Below are 19,418 nucleotides of genomic sequence, written 5' to 3'. Positions count from 1 at the left end.
ATTTACAGATGACATGATTGATTACATAGAAAACCCCATGGAATCTAAAAAATCTACTAGAGCTAATAAGTAAATTTATCAAAGTTTCAATAGACAAGGTCAATATACAAAATCAATTATATATATAACAGAAGCAAAAACTGAGAATGAAAAATTTTAAATCTCATTCATAACAGTATCAAAATTATAAAATGCTTAGCAACATATTTAATAAAAGACATGCAAAACCTCTAAAATAACTACAAAACATTGTTGAAAGAAATTTAAGAAGATCTCAGTAAATGCAAAAGTGTATTATGTTCATGGATTAGAAGACTGAATATTGCTAAGAGTCAATTTTCCCTAAAATTGATCTATAAATTCAATGCAATTACAATCACATTCACAATCCCAACAGACTTTTTTGGTAGAAGTTGGCAAGTTGATTCTGAAACTTATATCGAAAGGCAAAATACCTAGGTTAGCCAAAATATTTTTGAATAACAAAGATGAAGGTGTCATATAATCTGAACTCAAGACTTACATAAAGTTACAATAACTAAGACAGAATGGTATTGGTGTGAAGATAGACAGATTAAAGATGCAGACTAGCGAGTTCAAAAATAAACCCACACAAATATGGACAAAAGAGTATATATCATATGATTCCATTTATACGAAGTTCAAGAATAGGCAAAACTAATCTGCCGTGACAGAAGTTAGAAGAATGGTTGCCAATGAGGGGGTGGGGTACAGATGGACTGGGAAAGAGCACGAAGGAATTTTCCATATCTCGATTGGGGTAGAGGTTACACGGATGTGTATAAATTTATTAAAACTCCTTGAATTATAAAAAAAAAAAAAAAAGAAATATCATTTGTCATATTTAGTTGAAAATCATAAAAGTGTGCATTAAATCAAAATTTATGCTGTACTTTGAAATTTAGCTTCTGTTGTGGATGTTATTGATTTGTTTATTGCAAACAGTGCATTTCAGTAACAGTTTCAACATGTCCAAAGTGTGCAACGGAGACAGTTTTTGCAGTGTAATTAGTTAGAAATTGGGGAAGCTTAATTTTAAAATTGAATTGTTCGTGAAAATCTATTTCATACTCTCTAGGGCTTGAGCAGTTTCTCTTCATAAAATATTCTATAGTTGTTTGAAGAAATTAAGTGCAGTTAATCAGAGAGAACATTATGGTGTGACACTTAATTTGAAAGCCCTGTCTAGAAACAGTGAATGATTGCTTATAGAATTACACATACGGATGAGAACCCAAATAGGAAGTCCATTTATGCTCCAAGTAGATCTCAGTATTGATGGAAGTGAGGGTGGTATTGTCTGTCTTTTCCTGAGAAATATTTCATAAAACTGTATATATTTTGCGAAAGTGTCTAGTTTATCGTTTAGTCAAGTTTGATAGATTAAAAATAGTAAAATAGCATTATAGTGAATTATCTAATTATTGTACATTAGAAGGCAGATCAGTGATTTTAAAGTCATTTTATTATGCAACCAAATCAGTTCTATTGACATAAGTACAGAAGTGAACTATCAAGTTTTAAAGCTTAGCATTAAAAAAAAAAAAAATGTGGTATTAAAAAAGTCCCAGTGTTGTTGGTGAAATGTTTTTCAAATCTATTTAATCTATGTTCATCTCTTTTTCAGTGCCGCCTGCAATCACAATGTCTCAGAAATCCTTTAATGCCACAGCAGAGAGAGGAGAAGAGATGACATTATCCTGTAGGGCTTCTGGCTCTCCTGAGCCCACCATCTCCTGGTATAGGTAGGTTATGCACCCACATCCTTCAAGCTCCTGGAAAAACATTTGTGATCTTATCATTTTGTCAAGAAGGAAAGCATTGTTTCTGAATTTCATTAAAAGTTATAATGCTTTTGTTTTCAGATAGGTTGGTTAGATTAAATTGTTAAAGGGATCAACAGAGTGATTTAACCTAAGTCACAGCCTCATCAATAGTCCTGGTCATGCTGTCTTTAAGGTATGTTTCTGGCCAAAATTGGCCCAGAAGCCTTGTGACTGATTCAACGGTTTTATTGTTACTACTAGAGAGTATCCAGAAATAAGAATCCTAGTATTGATAGCACCACTATTATATGTGTACAAAATCATATTCATTAGAATATGTGTATTTTTTGTATACCATATTATTATAGAAAAAAAGCTAATTATGTAGAGTTAAATTTCCATAACTTGAATGTCATTTTTAAAAAGTTTACTTCATCAAATGAATAAATTGTCTATTCTAAATCTATTGTTTGACAGTTCATTTTTATATTTTTTTAGAATTTTTAAATGTTATTTGATTTCCTTTAACATCAAACAAATATCAAAATATTCCATTCCTTTAGGTTATGGCTCGAACCATTAAAAGGGAGACAATGAAAGTTTAAAAATGGACAATCTTGTAAATATATATTTGTTATTAATTCAGGTTACTACTCAAACATAGCTACGAATATTTATAGAATCACTTCAACACTTCATAAACGATATAGTATAAGAATAATCATAAGAAAACAATTACCAAAAATATACTCAAGTTGGCAAAAGAGTCCATAGTGAGGATTAGGCTTTTTAAAAAAACTATATTAAGAAGAATATTTGAAATTCAGAACTATTTTTTTCTTACTTTCTGAGCATTTACTGATATTATCTTCCAGTTTCAAACCTTTATTTATCCATTTAATATAGCAGGTAGCAATAAATAAGGTATTTCTTCAACCAAAGGTTTTTAGATGTTCTTTGCAAACATTAATCGCTTTGTGACACACTGTTGGTATTTTTAAAGGGATTACACATCAAGAATTAACATATTCACACCAAATAATTATCATGTATCTCAGAGACTTCTGGTTTCTAGTATATATATCCTTAACAGTCAATATTAGATCTAATTGTTATATATATTATATATGTAATGAGAGAATGGGAGCATGTTGTAGTGACATTAACAGAGGTAAAATTTGTATCAGAGGGAAGTTTTTATTTTGATATATTTATCTGTAGATATAGACATGTTATCTTTGTGAAAAAAAAATCTGTAACCATTAGGGAATGTAGGGCAGCAGCCCAGAGAGAAAGATCCAGACTACCTGTTGCATAGAGACAATATCTCCAAGGGATATGAGTGAAGCCAGTGAAGAAGATAGTTGAGAGCCAGCCCCAGTGGCCTAGTGGTTAAATTTGGCATGCTCTGCTTTAGCGGCCTCGGTTCAGTTCCCGGGCATGGACCTATACACCACTTGTCTATCAGTGGCCATGCTGTGATGGCGGCTCGCATACAAAATAGAGGAAGACTGGCAACAGATGTTAGCTCATGGCAAATCTTCCTCAGCCAAAAAAAAAAAAAAAAAGAAGATAGTTAAGGACAAAACATCAAGGAAAAATAAGAAATTTTCACAAAGAGAACCAGGAACACGTGGTGACATGGAAGCCAAGGAGGGAGTAAAAACAGCAACTTTCTCTTCATTTCCATTCAAATGCTTCTTCTATGTCTATTGAGAATAACATATGAATTTTTATTGTTAATCCATTAAATTGGTGAATTCCATTGATTTTCAAATGTTAAAACAACCTCGCATTTCTTGGCTTAAACTCACTTTATCATATATTATTCTTTTTATGTTTTGTCAAAATCAATATGTTAATAATTTGTTAAAATAGTTGCGTTCATGGTTATGAATGAGTTTTGTTGCCTTCTTGTTCTTGACTTGTTTGGGATTAGGGCAATACTGGTCTCATAGAATAAATAAGGAGGTGTTTCCTCCTCTTCTGTTTTCTGGTAGAGTTTGTATATAATACTTATTTCTTTCTTAAATGTTTGGAAAAATTTCCAGTGAAACAATTTGTGACAGGACTATTCTTGTGTAAAGGTTTAACTACAAATTCAAGCTCTTTCATAGATATAGATCTATTCAGGCAATGTCTTTTTCTTTAGTGGTCTTTGGTGCTTTATATCATTCCAGGCATTTTTCCATTTCACTTAAGTTGTATTGACTGTCATAAAGTCATTTACGGTATTCTCTTGTTATACTTTTAATATTTGTGTTATCTATACTGATCTTCCCTCCTTCATCCTGATAACCTGATAACTAGTTATTTGTTCTACTTTTTCATCCTGATCAGTCTAGATGTAGGTTTATGAATATAATGATCTTTTCAATTACCAGCTTTTGGTTTCAATTATTTTCTCTTTTGTTTTTCTATTTCCTATTTCATTGACTTTCTGCTCTTATTTTTATTAGTGTCTTCCTTCTGTTTACTTTATATTTAATTTTCTGTTCTGTTTTGCTTAAAGTGGATACTTATGTCATTGATTTTAACAATTTATACTTTTCCAATATAATCATGTATTTTTTCTTGTTAAACATTGCTTTAATTGCACCTTACTAATTTTGATACATCGTGTTTTAATTATTGCTCAGTTCAAACATTTTCTAAAATTTTTTCTTGTAATGTTATTTTTGATATTGATTATTTAGAAGTATGTTTATTTGTGTCCAAATATTTGGATATATTTCATATATATTTCTACCACTGATTTTTAACTAAATTCCTTAGTTGTGAGGAAACACTCCATAAAATATCAATTTTGAACGCATTGAGTCTCATTTTATGGTCTATATTTTTAAATGTTCTGTGTGCATGTGAAAAGAATATGTGTTCCACTGTTGTATGGAATATTCTCTAAATATCAAATAGATCAACTTGGTTAATAGTATTGTTCACATCATTTATATCTTTACTGATTTTCCAACTATCTTCTATTTCTAGGCTCAGTTCTCTCTTTTCTGTTTCGTATGTTTTGAAGCTTTTTGTTATGTGTTTAAACATTTATATATATCAAATCAGTACTGTAAGAGTTATTTAAGGACTTTGTTTACAAATAAAGAAAATGATACCAGATAGAACTTTCAGTCCTTTTCTCTCAGTTTTCAACTTGCAGTGTCTTCAAGTTCACTAATTTATATTGCAATGTCTTCAAATTCACTGATTTTTTATTCTGTAATGTCTAATCTGATCTTAATCCCATCAGGGTATTTTTCATTATTCTATTTTTTATCTCTGCCAGTTTGATGGTGGCCTTTCTTATGTTTTCCATTCCTCTCTTACCATGCTCATATTTTACTTTCTTAAAAATGTAGAATGTATTCTAATAGCTATTTTAATGATCTTGTCTGCTAATTCTGTCATCTGTATCATTTCTGGAGTTTTTTTTTTTTTTTTAGCTTTTATTTATTTATTTATTTATTTTTTCCCCCAAAGCCCCAGTAGATAGTTGTATGTCATAGCTGCACATCCTTCTCGTTGCTGTATGTGGGACGTGGCCTCAGCATGGCTGGAGAAGCGGTGTGTCGGTGCGCGCCAGGGATCCGAACCTGGGCCGCCAGCAGCGGAGCGCGCCCACTTAACCGCTAAGCCACGGGGCCAGCCCTCTGGAGTTTTTTTTGATCGATTTTTTTTTTTCCATGTTATAGATCATATTTTCCTACTTATTTACTATCCTGGTAATTTTTTTGTTGGATGCCAGGCATTGAGAATTTTATGTTTTTTGGGGTGCTGGATATTTTCATATTTTTTTCTTTTGTTTTTGGATGCAGTTAAATTACTTGGAGAAAGTTTAATCTTTTTGAGATTGGCTTTTAGGCTTTTTTAGGTGGATCCAGGATAATCTTCAACCCAGGGATAACTTGGCTCCATTACTGAAGCAATATTCTTCTAAGGAGGTAACTCAATGCTTTGTGTGTTAGGAGGTCTTTCTACTCTGGATGGTTGGGATGCAAATTATTCCTGGTACTTTGTGAGTTTCTGGGATTGTTGTGCTTTATCTTTTTTGATGGTTCTTTCACTAATCTGGGAAAGCCTTACTGGCATACACTCACTGATTAGTACTCAGTTAAAGATTGGTTAGGAAACCTCTGCAGATCTCTGCAGTCCTCTTTCTTATGCAGTTCTTTCTTGTCACATTTTTTGACCCACAAGTTCTAGCCACTTTAACCTCCCCCAACTGCAGACTCTGTGTTCCAATTCAGACACACTGCCTGGCTCTGTTTGGGTTCTCCATCTCTGAGCTGCAGCCTGGAATCTCTCTTCAGATAGTAAGATATGGTGGTTCTCAGAGGTCACTCCATGCACTACTTGTTGACCAATGTTTGAAAACTCTCATTTAATCTGTGTCCAGGGTTTGTGTTGTTTAAAATGAGAGGGTAAATATAGTCCCTGCTACTCCATTATGGTCAAAAGTGGAATTATCTTCCCTTCTTTATAGTTTCCATTAATTCTCTAATCCTAACTCCTATTTTCTTGTGCCTGGAAGAGGGGGACTTAGAGAAGTGGTTTGAGTTTCAAAGGACGGGCTCATGGAATTCCATCAGAATCTTGGGAGTCTTTTCAGACGTTGGCATTCCACAGAAATGTACTGTGAAAAACAATGAGTATATTCTATCTAACAGGTTTGTTGGGAGAGAGCTATTAAGAACTATTACCTTGGTTATTATCCTTTAATGATATTTTTAAATTGGACTCTTGTAGGGAACATAATCTTTACAGACTGATTTTCTTTAAATTCTTCAAGATCTACCTATCCAGTTCAAAGCCCAAATCATGGCTTTTTTTCCCATGAAAATTCCCAGAGTATTCCAGCCATCTCCTTTTCTCTTCTCTCCTACTATCTCCTACAAGATCCCTCCTTGCCCACCTCCAAAAAAAACACCCACAAAAAAGTTATGAATCAATGCATTAATGGGATCTATATTACCCTCTATTACTGCCAATCAGATTATGAATTCTTCAAGATAAGTGACCATGTTTCACTCATTTGCTACACCTCAAATATTTAGCACAATATTTCACATGAAGTAGAGAAATAACTCTTTTTTTCATAAAGAAGACTAGTACTTAGTTAACCTACTGCTTATATTACTATGTAAAACTGAGTTTCTTCATCTGTGAATTGAGAGGTGAGGAAATTATACTTAAATATTTAGTTCTCCGATCTGTGAATGAAGATGAAGAGAGAAAATGCACATCTATGGGCTAATTGTGAGTAATCAACCAAGTTAATAATATAGGGAAAGTGTTTTATAAGACACGAATTGCTGAAACCTCTGTTGAATGATGATGATGATGATGAAACAAATGAATACTTTTTCATTGAATAGATTAAGAAACATATTGTATCACTAATTATGATGAAAGCCCTACTATACATTGAATTATAGACAAAAATGCTGAAATGTTGTCATTATTTATAGTTCTTGTAAATATTTGATTAGTAAAAATATGAAAAAAACATAAAAGTACAGAGCACTATATATACATTTGCTATTAATATTTTATAAAGCCTAATTTTGTACTCCACTCTCATGAAACTTTTGCACATTTCATGATATATTTAGAGATGTCAGTAGAAACTGTAAAAACAGATGTTACTGAGTCATAGAAGGATTAGGATTATATTAAGATATGTGCCAGTACTTTCTAGAAAGCAGAACCAGAATTCACTGGAAAGATCATTTTGAGTATTGGAGAATTACTGATTTTCGTTCTAGGAAAGATTTTTAGTAATCCTTTTAGCGATTTATTTTTTTAATTTAAACTCATATAGACAAGTAAATACTCCCACCCCTAAGGGCAGATTCTAACCTTTTTACATTAGTGGGTCTTAAAAATCAATCATCCAAAACACCATTATAAGAAAAGTAGAGAAGGAGAAATAAAGGAGGAGAAAGCAAAGAAGGAAGAAGAGAAGATGAAAATAAAATACAATGGAAAGAACATACAATGTAAGAAGGTTTCACACATATTAAGGGGAATTGTAGAAATTATTTCAGATTTAAATATATTTAAAATATTTCTTACTGTAAGCTATTGTAAAAAAGTTTGAAAGACATTGTTTTAGTAGACAACAAAAATTAGAATTGGAGAAGAATGAAGACTATTTCAGTCCAGAAAGAACTTGGAAAGTACTAAAAATTATTTATGTCTAAGAAAAATGTTTTCATCTCCTCATTAATGAATTAAATCATCATATGCAGCATAATTTCAATAACTGCATTTTCGTATAATTCCTTCATCTTACCCTTTTATTAGCAGTACTTATATGCAATATAAATTGATTATGTATATAAGTTGCATTTACTTTGAAACTTCTTTAACGGATGTTTCCATAGAAATTCTTTTAAATGTGTCTCAGGAACCTAGTAAATAAACATGTTAGTAAATATATATTGACTCACCAACATAAAAAGTGTGCATGGAATTAAAATCAGCAAATAAAACTTTTTTGCTAATAATCAAAGTGCAAATTGAACCAATGTGCTTTTGTTGTCTAAGATTAGTGTCCAGATTTCGACAAAGCTCAAATGTTATTCTTGTCTCTAAAGTCAAAACGGCTTTCAAGCATAATTCTAATATTTATGCATTGTTTTACTATGCTACTAAAAGTAAACTTTTGATTCGAATATAGCCTTGTCTATCAATGATAGTGGCTGTGAAATGACTAACAAGTACAGATTAAATAGTTGAGTATGATCTGCTCCTGTGTTATGAAGTCAGATTTATGAAGATCAACCTCTGTTTTCTTCTTTAGGAATGGAAAGTTCATTGAAGAAAATGAAAAGTACATATTGAAAGCAAGCAATACAGAACTCACTGTCCGGAACATTATCAATAGTGATGGAGGACCTTATGTCTGCAGGGCCACAAATAAGGCAGGAGAAGATGAAAAACAGGCATTCCTCCAAGTCTTTGGTAAGTATTATAGCATAGCGGTTAACACTGTGATGTCCAGAGGGAGCTCTCAGACAAATTCTACTGTTTCACTCATAGGAGCTGTTTAACTTTTCAAAATTAAATCTCAGTTTTCTCAACTGTAAAATATATTTTACAATGACACTTATCAGATAGAATTATTGTAAGAATTACATGAAATTACACATGTAATTTCTTGTAAAATATTTGGTGACTCATAACAGAGGCTGGAAGAAAATTCATTTAAATTATACATCCTGGGATCTGTTATGTTTTTCATATATATGGTTGATCTTCATAAATCTTTAAATGACACATATTGGGATCAGTTTTACTTTCAATACACTTCAAAAGGGCACATCTATAAGACTAGGAAACTGACCTTGTAACCATAATTAAATATTCCCTTTTAATTAAAAAGAAGTACAAATATCTTCCATATTTACCAAGAGCCATATTGCTTTCTTTGGGGAACTTATAGAGAATAGAGAACTAGTAATTTGTTTTTTTTAACATTATTGATTTAACTTCCATTATGTTTGCAAGAAGAAAAGCAATTTGCTGGTGGATATTTGGACTATGGTTATTCTCTTTAAAAAGTGGAAGACTAAAAATTACACGCACTACTAATATTTAGTATGTTTTCTCTATTTTTATAAGCATGGTTATCAAAATGCTTTCACAACAAAGAGAGGGGAAAGGAAGGAGGGTGAACTCTATAAGAGAAGGCAGGACCAGTGGTTGCAGTTGGCAGATGCGGCAGTACTGCCTACACAGACCAAGAGATGAATGGTAATTCACATGTGGACACGCCCTTTTCCAGCTCGTCCTGTGGTCACTGTAATAGAAATATTTTATGAACCAGAGAGATTTTCACTTAGCTTATATTCTAGTAGAGTGAGACAGACAATAAGGAATATGCAAAAATATATTAAAATAAAATTGGAATAATAAGAGGTTCTAAGAAGAAAGTGAAACTGGATAAATCAGATAGTATTGGGTAAAGAGGGCTATTATTTTGTATAGCATGGTGTTGACAAGTTACTCAGAAGGGTAATGTTTAGCTATGTTGACACAGAAATCTTTAGCAATGAGAAGTCAGCAAAGCTAAGAGCCAGGAGAAAACTGTTTACATAGAGGGAAGAGTAAAGAAACAAAATTATTAGACATTATAGAAAGCCCCTAACTTTTTCTAGCAGTATTCTCCACTTAAAAAAATTGTTCTCTTAAACACCTACAACATTAAATAAGTATGACTCAGTATAAAAATAAATTAATTAACTAGAGATGATAGTGTCTGAGATAATTCCAAAGACTGGATATTCTTCATCTCCCTTAAGGGGTTCATATGAAATACTGTTTAGTTACTTGTTTTTATTAGGGTGGCAGTGAGTGACAACAAAGAGATTTATAAACCAAAGTTTCTGATATTTTCATCCTGTCGAATAGAAAATAATGCATGAGATACTACATTTTACGTCACTGTTGTAATTACCGAAATAACAAGTGCTGACTTATCCCTTGTACGTTCAAACAAGTAAAATTTAAGAAATGTAGAAAATACAGAATTTGTAAACATAAAGTCCTGTAGTATTATGTAAATTTGTGGGTAGATATAATTTTTAATATTAAGATATTAGTAGACATAATTTTTCTAATAGAAGTCATAATTATAAAGAAGTAAGTAGCTATAGAACCTAATAATATTATTAAGATACATTGAGGTCAAAATAAATCAACTGGAATAATACAAGTAAATAACATGTATATATATTTACTTTATAAATATTTTAAATATTGTATGTAATTATTCTTACTAAATATTCAGGATAGAGTCATCGATTTCCCTCTTTGGTGAAATTATTTTTAAAGCTTAAGAGATAATCACTAAATAAGTGGATGCCACATACACACACATACATGTACACATGTGGCTTTAAAAGAGGAAATTTTAACTTCATAGCTTTAAGAGAACAAAATAATAATAAGGTTGCTTTTAAATTGGCAAAATTTTGGAAGGAATTATAATTTGTATGTTGGTTTCTAAACCACTTCAAATTATTTTTATAAGGATAATCAATGGTAATTATTTTCTAAAGTTTTTCCTCCTGTACTTTGCAACTCTCTTTGCCCCCCACACCCATCAAGCAAAGCATACTGCTATAACTGATACAAAGTTAGTAATTCCATACCATACGAAAATGGACTTAAATGCCCACCATGGCTTTTAAGTCTAAATTGTAATATTTTCCTCCAATACAGATTGAGTAATGTATATATTCTTTACAGTACAGCCTCACATAATACAGCTTAAAAATGAGACCACGCATGAGAATGGTCAAGTCACACTCATATGTGAAGCGGAAGGGGAACCTATTCCAGAAATCACTTGGAAAAGAGCAGTGGATGGCATCACGTTTTCCGAAGGAGATAAGGTAACAGCAACTCAATGTATAGTGGTTTCCAATATTATTGTATTTTCAGTGTTTTGCACATTATTAAATTTCACATTGGACTCCAACTTACCAAGTAACTTGTAGGAATCCAATAAATGTTTTAATTTTTAAAAAGGTACTCTACTATAAAGGCAGCCTAAAAATAAATTCAGAGGAGAAAAAAGTCAAAGTGTAATATTTAAACATGTTTTTCTTAAATATTAAGTCGCACAGTCTTAGGTTGTTAGTATAAAGTTTGCTTACATGGACTTCTGGCATACATTGAATCTATAAAATACCTTCTTGCAATTTCAACCCTTGCTCTCAGTGCTGTGAAAATGAAAAGTAATTCTCATTCACAGAAGTCTGGATGTCATTGAACTCTTTACTCTTTAGAATTGTCTTTGTATAGTAGAAGAGTTGGTTTTTGCTTTCATATAATTTAGGATCTAATAAATAGAAATAAGTACAAGCACAACAAAATACAGCATTATGGCAGATGCCGCTCCCCTGCAAATTGGTGCCCTTTCATTAGAATGTATTCACGTTACTTAGAAATCAATTAAATTTTATCATGTGTGTCACTACACTCCATGGATTTTCATAGTTGTTATTTTTCATAAGAATGCGTGTAAAATTACAAGTAGTATAGACAAAAGTGAAACAGAAAGGAAAAAAGAGAATTAATGATGTGATGGAATTGGCATTTTCACATGTGTAAAGACTTTAAGATTAACCTTATAGATTGCTTTTCTCTTCTTAATGATAAAGAGCAACTTCCTTTAATCCTCTTTCATTAATTTAAATCAATGTCTGCAAAAGTCAGTGATTTCTAAAATGTAAGTACCTTTGACTTATCAATATAGGTAGCACAAAAATTTGAAATCAGTTTATCCAAAATACACTCTCTATCCTTCCAACTTATCATGTCATTTTTAACAATATGGTAAATCCATAAATTGACAAAATGGGCGTCTCCCCATCCATTTACTATTTATCTTTTGAAAGAATGTATTCCCATATATATCAGCCTTCTTTGCCCCATTTCTTCTTCATGATGACGTTTTTAAGAGAGTATATCTCTTTTGGTAATACTTAAACTATTTTGATATACTTACTTTATGTGTGCAAGTTGAAAATCAAGTTTTTAAAATGTGAATGACATTTATAGTCTTCTGGCAACCCAGAGAAATGATATAGAGTTAGCTTTAATATTTTCTTAACAGAAAATCATAGATATTACTATGGCACAGTTGCCAAATCTGAAAGAAGTTAATATTTCCATCAAATTGTTTAAAATTATCAAAAAAGCAATTAGATATATAAAAGTGGAAGTAATTGTTTTCATGTCAATTTAGTAAATTTCTTTAGACGAGATTACTTGAGTAGTGATTTTCGTGTCTATAAGCCCTTATTGATTGGACCTTCATTTTCCTAACTCGTGCTTTTATTATTTTCCTCTCTACTGTAAAATTCCTAAAAGTTCTCTTTTCAAAGATAGGTTTTACTCTTCATTTAATAGATGTTTCCTTATGTGTATACCAAGAATGAGAGATCCATTTTATTCAGTTATTTTATCAATAAAGTTATCAAATAGCCAAAAGGCTATGAGATTTTATTCTCTACTCTATGCCCCAGGCTACTGAAAACCAGGTACAGAAATTTCTTCTATAGTAGTTGTGAAAATAATCAACTAGTTTTTGTTTGCTGAGGACTATCTCTATTAAAGTAGACATCTTTTAATTTTTTATTTGATTTATTTGTTACAAAACAATTATAGAAACCCAAATATGCTTTTGTTTTTCCAAATACAAGTTTTATCCAGTGAATAAAGAAATTAAGACTATTCATTTTCTATCATGACATTTCTCCAAAGTTATTTTAACATCTCCATCTTATCTTCTGGATTCCTAGCATTCCTAGTTTCTTCAACAGCTGAAATTCAGAAATTGAATGGTGGAGCTGATCTTTGAAGTAAGACAAATCTAGTTTTGAATCTCAGCTCTGCCATTTATGACGCTTCAGCTTTGGGAATATAATTTGAACTCTTTTCAGTATGTGTTTCTTTATCTTTAAAATGTGGAGAATACTTATTTCCCTTATTGGTGTAAGAAAGATAAGGAGTACATTGTAAAATGTATATCAAAGTCTTTAGCATGTTGTAAATATTCAATAAACTTAGTTTTTACCTTCATCATATTACATAATTTTTGGAACATAGTTTATCTTGTTTCTCTTATTCTGAGTAAACTCTGATTGTTAATAGATTCCATAAAGTCTGATCCCTAAGGTTCGATTAAACACTATCACAGAGTATATTGAGACCATATCTCTCTTGTAATGGAAGGTGACATGAGATTGTTTTTGCAATAAAAATCGCTTGGAGAGCCTATTAAATGCAGATTCTAGAATCCCACTCCATAAGGTTGGTGTAGTATGTTTAGTATGTCTAGCACAGGATCCAGGAAAGCATATTTAATAAACTCATCAGTTGGCATCATAGGATGGTCTTCAGGCCATACTTTGGAAAGCAGGTCTCTGAAAATCAAATGAAAGTTAACATCTAATCTTTTCAACAGAAAAATGCTCTTAACAGATTACTTGGCACCTGATAGGGGCTTGGGAAATACAGAACAAAACAAAACAAAACTTCCCATCATGCATACATTGTCAAAATTTTGATGAAATTCCTAAATGTGTAGGTTACAGATAATGAAATATCATCAATGTCATATGGTTCAAACTAATAATTTCATCCAAAAATATGACAATATATTTAGCAAATATGCTCATTATTGTGGATTTTAGAAGGGGGTCTCAATTGATAGTATGCCTTTTCCTTGCCTAAATTCTCAATCACCAGATAAGACAAAAGAAATAAATGGGGATAAAATATCATGTGGCTTAAATCGACAGGTGAGTGAATGTCCTTATACTGAACTAAATAATTAGATGGACTTACCCAACATAGTTCCAAGTAACATTAGACCTTGTAATCCTCCCCTGTGGGAGAAGGGACATCACTACTGAGGTTACAGCATCATCATTGAGAGCAATGGAGAATCTATGGTCTGTACAGGAAGGTCCTTTCTGAAAATAAAAAAGAGAGTGGGTAGGAAAAGCTTATCCAATATGCTGTTCCTATAGTTACCAATCAGACATCTTCATAGTTCTCATAGGGAGGAGTAAACGAATTGAAAAGTCCAGGAGTGGTATGTTAAAAGAGCTCCCTCCCAATTGAATAAATATTAAAGTCCATGAGAAGTATTCACTGCCCAACAAACATTATGCTAATAACATCTTAATAAGCACTGTATATACATTGTCACAGTTTTTCTTCTGCTATTCTCACTGCATCATAAATGACCTCAAAACATCGTGGCATAAAACATCCATTTTCTTTTGTTCCTGATTTTGTGGATCAGGAATTTGGGCAGGAAGCTGCGAGGGTATCATAAGGAATATCTAATGTGTTGTACTTAGATGTTTTCTGTAGCTGTAGTCACAAGAAAACTCAACTTGGCTGAAAAGTCAAGATGGCTCACTTAAGTGGCTAGCAGTCAGTCGCTGCTGGCTTTGGGCCGAGAGCTTGGTTGGAGCTGTAGATTGGAACCCCTACATGGAGTCTCTCCAACACGGCTGTTTCAGGGTAGTCTGTCCTCTTATATGGCAGCTGGCTTCCTCCGAAGTGAACATCCCAAGAGAAGCATGGCAGGTAGACACTAGCTGGTCTTTCTGAACTAGTCTTGGAAGCCATGCATCGTTGCTTCCTCCTCATTCTAAATTGTCACACTCAAATTCTAAGGCCAGCCCAAATTCCAGGTGAGAGGAATTAGATTCTCCCTCTTGATGGGGAAGGATTCAAGATCACATTGAAGAAGAGTAAGTGGGATGAACGATATTTTTAAGGCCAAATTCTTTGAAAGTACATCTGCAACAATTTTTCTCCAAAATATCTTCATGAGCTAGGTCCAATCACTTTTCCATGCTTGTGTGAAACTAAGGCACAGAGAAACTCAGTGGTTTTCCCAAGGTCACACACAGAGTAAATGGTCTTGCTAGGATTTGAACTCTGATCTCTCGTTCTTCATAGCACTTGCCCATAGAAGCACTTCTGGATTCCTTGAAAGTTTATGACCGGCCTTCTCATATGAATCTGAATGTTATTTCCATTCAACTAAATAGAATTTAAAAGTTAGATAAAATCTTTATTTTCTTTCTGAAACTTATTTATAATCTGATACTTTTTATTTTACTTAAATATATGATGGACCTCAAACACTAAAATTATTTCATGATTTTTATTAAAGTACATATATTATTTAAAAAAATATGTCTTATAATGGGTTCTACCAAAAATGTTTGAAAGCCAACAACCCAGAATCTTATACTATTTATTTATAGTATACTATTATACTATTATTATACTTATACTAGTATTATTAGTAGTATAATCTTATACTATTATTAATAGTATACTATTATACTTATACTATGCATTTATTTTTATAAAATAAATGATTCAATTAAGATAATAAGTTAATATTTTCAGTCCATCTTCAATGAATATGGGTTAAAGCTTTAATGATAGTAACTTACTGACTACTATGTGCTCCTAATTGTTATTTTATTGTTAGGCACAATTTTATGCTACAGTCTAGACCAACTTCAATTAGAGATACAATCCTATTAATTTCATGCAGATGCTATTGAGGTCTCTTCCTTTTATGTGAAATTTCCCATATTTTACTGTTTCTGATGCTAATAATTTCTCCTTTGCTTTGTGGAAGATATTGAACTAATGAACTATGCATATTAATATACCATGAAATATCCCTGCATAATATAGTACCCTTCAGAAACAACAACAATAAATATGGTGTTTAAAAAAGGAGCTCTTTTAAACTCATGCCTATTTTATCAATAATATACTTCAAAGCATCTTACCTACATTTAAAATAATATATGCAATTATAAAAACTTCAGAAAATTTCAAAAATATGTGTAATGTGTAAGAAAGAGAGAATACCCACTTGCTTGAGAAATATTTTCCTAATATCCATTGTTATTTTATAATATTTTGTTATTTTATTTTTAAAGAAATTTCACAGTTTTCATTCACTAACGTTTAATTACCCATTTATTGAAGGTTTCTGGCAATTTATTGTAGTGAAAACTTGAGTAATATTCATGATTTTCCATTAAAATATCTATTTACTGGGGCTATGCAAAAATTCACTAAATTGATGGCTTAATTTTGGCACATTATTTTGGAGTCATCTTAAGATGCATTTGTTTATAAAAATTAGAAATCCCTGGCCTCTTCAGTTAATAGAAGCTATATACTTAATTATAGTAATATTTAAGCGTATACAATAAAGTTAAGACAGAACCAAAGCTATTATTGCAGAATATGAACTAGCCATGAATTAAAAGTTGTAAATTGTTTTGCAAAGTACATATTAAGCAGTCTATTTTTTTATGTTAAAAACCTGTCTTTTTAAAATAAAACTGTTATTGTTTCAGAGAGTTTATCTGAGGATTATGTGAGATTGTGTGTCTAAAATGTTTTGACATGGGCCCTGACATTGACTCTTATCATATATTTTTGAACCAAAGTTTATTTATATCATCCCTTATTATCATTCTAATTGATCAATAAATATTAGTATATGTAAGATCATAGGTATTGATGAATTATGATGAGAAGTCATACAAAGTATCACACAAGTCAAAGTTTGATCCTAACTTTGTTATTTTTGGTGTGTCATCTACCATGTTACTTCTCATGTCTGCTATCAGTTTCTGTATGTCTAAATCAGAGTTTACCTGGGAAAATGTTCTGAAGATGAATTGAGGGTACTTTCTCTTGTCCTTGGAAGTATCTACTCTTTTAGATATTTTATAAAGGAGAAAATGATTGTGTTAACTCTGTGTCAGCCACTGCCACTACAAAAGGAACCAGATAAAAATGTGTATGAATATGATCATATGTATTCCATGAATAATATCATCCGCAAGAACAATAGAATATTGTTATAGTTGTTATAGATTGTGTTCCCTTGACATAGCAATATGTAGAAGTTTTCTATAAAATAATCTCTAGCAATATTAATCAATGATTCAGATATAAACTTGTCTTACCACACTAAATTCCACATCTTGTAACTACATATCACATTCCTCTTGGAAGTTGACAATGTTGGGAATTTGTATTCGGGTCTCATCTTTCTTTTTTTTTTTCCTCCCTGAGCTAACAACATCTGTTGCCAATCTTGCTCTCCCTTTCTTTTTTTTTTTTCCTCTCCAAAGCCCCAGTACATAGTTGTATATAGTCTAGTTGTAGGTCCTTCTGGTTCTTCTATGTGAGCCACCGTCACAGCATGGCTACAGTGGTGTGGTTCTGCACCTGGGAGCCGAACCTGGGCTGCTGAAGCAGAGCACGCTGAACTTGAACCACTAGGCAATCAGGACTGGCCCTTGGGTCTCATCTTAATCACTGTTTGTGTCAGTCTCCATCCGGTAGGGAAGTGGAGAGGAGGGCTCTGGCTTTCTATCCTGGATGAGGATAGATTCTCAGGTTACTCTTCAGTGATAAAGGCTGGTCTTTCTTTCTGTGAGACACGTAATCAAACCAGAAATATCATAGAGTTCTTACTTCATCATCATCATCTTCTTTGCTATCTCCCAGATCTATCTTCCCTCCTACCCACTTAATTTCTCCTCTCTAGGAAGTGAGTCAATTTGGCCTCCTTTTGGGCCCTTTTATACTGCCCATATTATACAACAATAAATATGGGTTCAGAATAGTCTCTTCCACATTCTAAGAAGTACCCAAACAGGTCATTAAGTAGGAAGAAAAAGAACATGGTGCACTGTACAAAACAAGATAGCTAAGAATGCTTTATTTCTCATAAATTTTTCAAAACATGATTTCACATTCATGAGATAACACTGGTTTCTTTTAAACATTTTTTTAAATGAGTAAAGGGAAGTAAAAAGATCTACAAGGAGTGCTTTTTACCTCTAGAATTCTTATAAAATGGTAGAACAGTAAGCAGTCTCATTTATATGAATAGAATGTTTTATAAAATAAAGTCCTTATAATATTGTCTGGTGGATGACATCTCACAGGTGTCATTTATCTCCTCTTAAGATAAAGAATCTGTAATTATTTTATTCCTTTTATACTTGTCCTACATACTAAATTATAGGCCTACCTCTACTAGAAATTAATCCTACTCTACATTGAATGAGAAGTATTTGAAATATATGGCAATAAATTATAACTATCTTAAAGTAGAATTTCTCAAACTTCAATCATTTGACCACCAACTTCTCTTTCCTATGTTCATGTGCTGTCTGGACTGTTATGCACTTAATTTTTTCCTTTAAATTGGATTAGTTTTTGATTTAATTTAATCCTAACCAAAACTATCAGTGAAATCAAAAGTATGATTATACACCAGTTACAGTTTTAAATACACATTAAATATAAAACTATAAAATAAAAATTGTTTTTCAAAGTAATACCTAAACTCAACAAGTGCACCTTCACTGTACACAAACAATACTTTTAAAACACTGCTTTTGTGGGCCAGCCCAGTGGTGCAGCAGTTGAGTGCGCACGCTCCGCTTCGGCTGCCTGGGGTTTGCAGGTTCTGATCCAAGCTTGCACCGACGCACTGCTTGTCAAGCCATGCTGTGGCAGCACCCCATATAAAGTAGAGGAAGATGGACACAGACGTTAGCCCAGGGCCAATCTTCTTCAGCAAAAAAGAGGAGAATTGGCATTGGATATTAGCTCAGGGCCAATCTTCCTCACCACCACCCCCCCAAAAAAAACATTGCTTTTGTGTTAAACATACTTCGAATTTACATGATGAAAATTAGCTATGAAATTTTGAGGAGTGGAGCACATTTAAAGATATTTCAGTTGGAACAGAACCCATTCTCCATCCTCCTATTTATGGGGCCAAGCACTTCTCCAGTGAATAAATATGTTTCATTATTAATTAATGAGTAAAGAGTTCACAAATCATAGGAACAGAAAGTCATTTAATTTCAATCCTTAATGCCAAATGATTTCTTCAAAATGATGCGGGTAAACTCAATCAATAAAATAGAGTGTTTAACTTCAAAACAATTTCTTCCTATTTTTGCTGAAGTAAAATATGAAATGCTGATCTTGATCTGAGTTTAGATCAACTCAAAACTTTGTGTTTAAAAT

At 32.2% G+C, this 19,418-nt stretch overlaps 1 protein-coding gene across 2 annotated transcripts in view; it reads left to right on the top strand.

Moving 5' to 3' along the window:
- Positions 1–19,418, top strand: part of NCAM2 (neural cell adhesion molecule 2) — a 488,709-nt gene that overhangs the window by 310,507 nt on the left and 158,784 nt on the right. For both annotated transcript variants that reach the window (XM_087418188.1, XM_087418189.1), the window contains exons 6-8: positions 1,649–1,766; positions 8,593–8,753; positions 11,043–11,188. In XM_087418188.1, the coding sequence (XP_087274314.1) occupies positions 1,649–1,766; positions 8,593–8,753; positions 11,043–11,188 (425 nt within the window). The remainder of the gene's footprint in view (positions 1–1,648; positions 1,767–8,592; positions 8,754–11,042; positions 11,189–19,418) is intronic.

Source organism: Ceratotherium simum, chromosome 27, assembly GCF_057802395.1.
Source record: "Ceratotherium simum simum isolate JZ-2026a chromosome 27, ASM5780239v1, whole genome shotgun sequence".
Lineage (NCBI taxonomy): Eukaryota > Metazoa > Chordata > Mammalia > Perissodactyla > Rhinocerotidae > Ceratotherium > Ceratotherium simum.
Note: the sequence above shows the minus strand (reverse complement) of the source record. Positions and strands in the feature narration are given on the sequence as shown.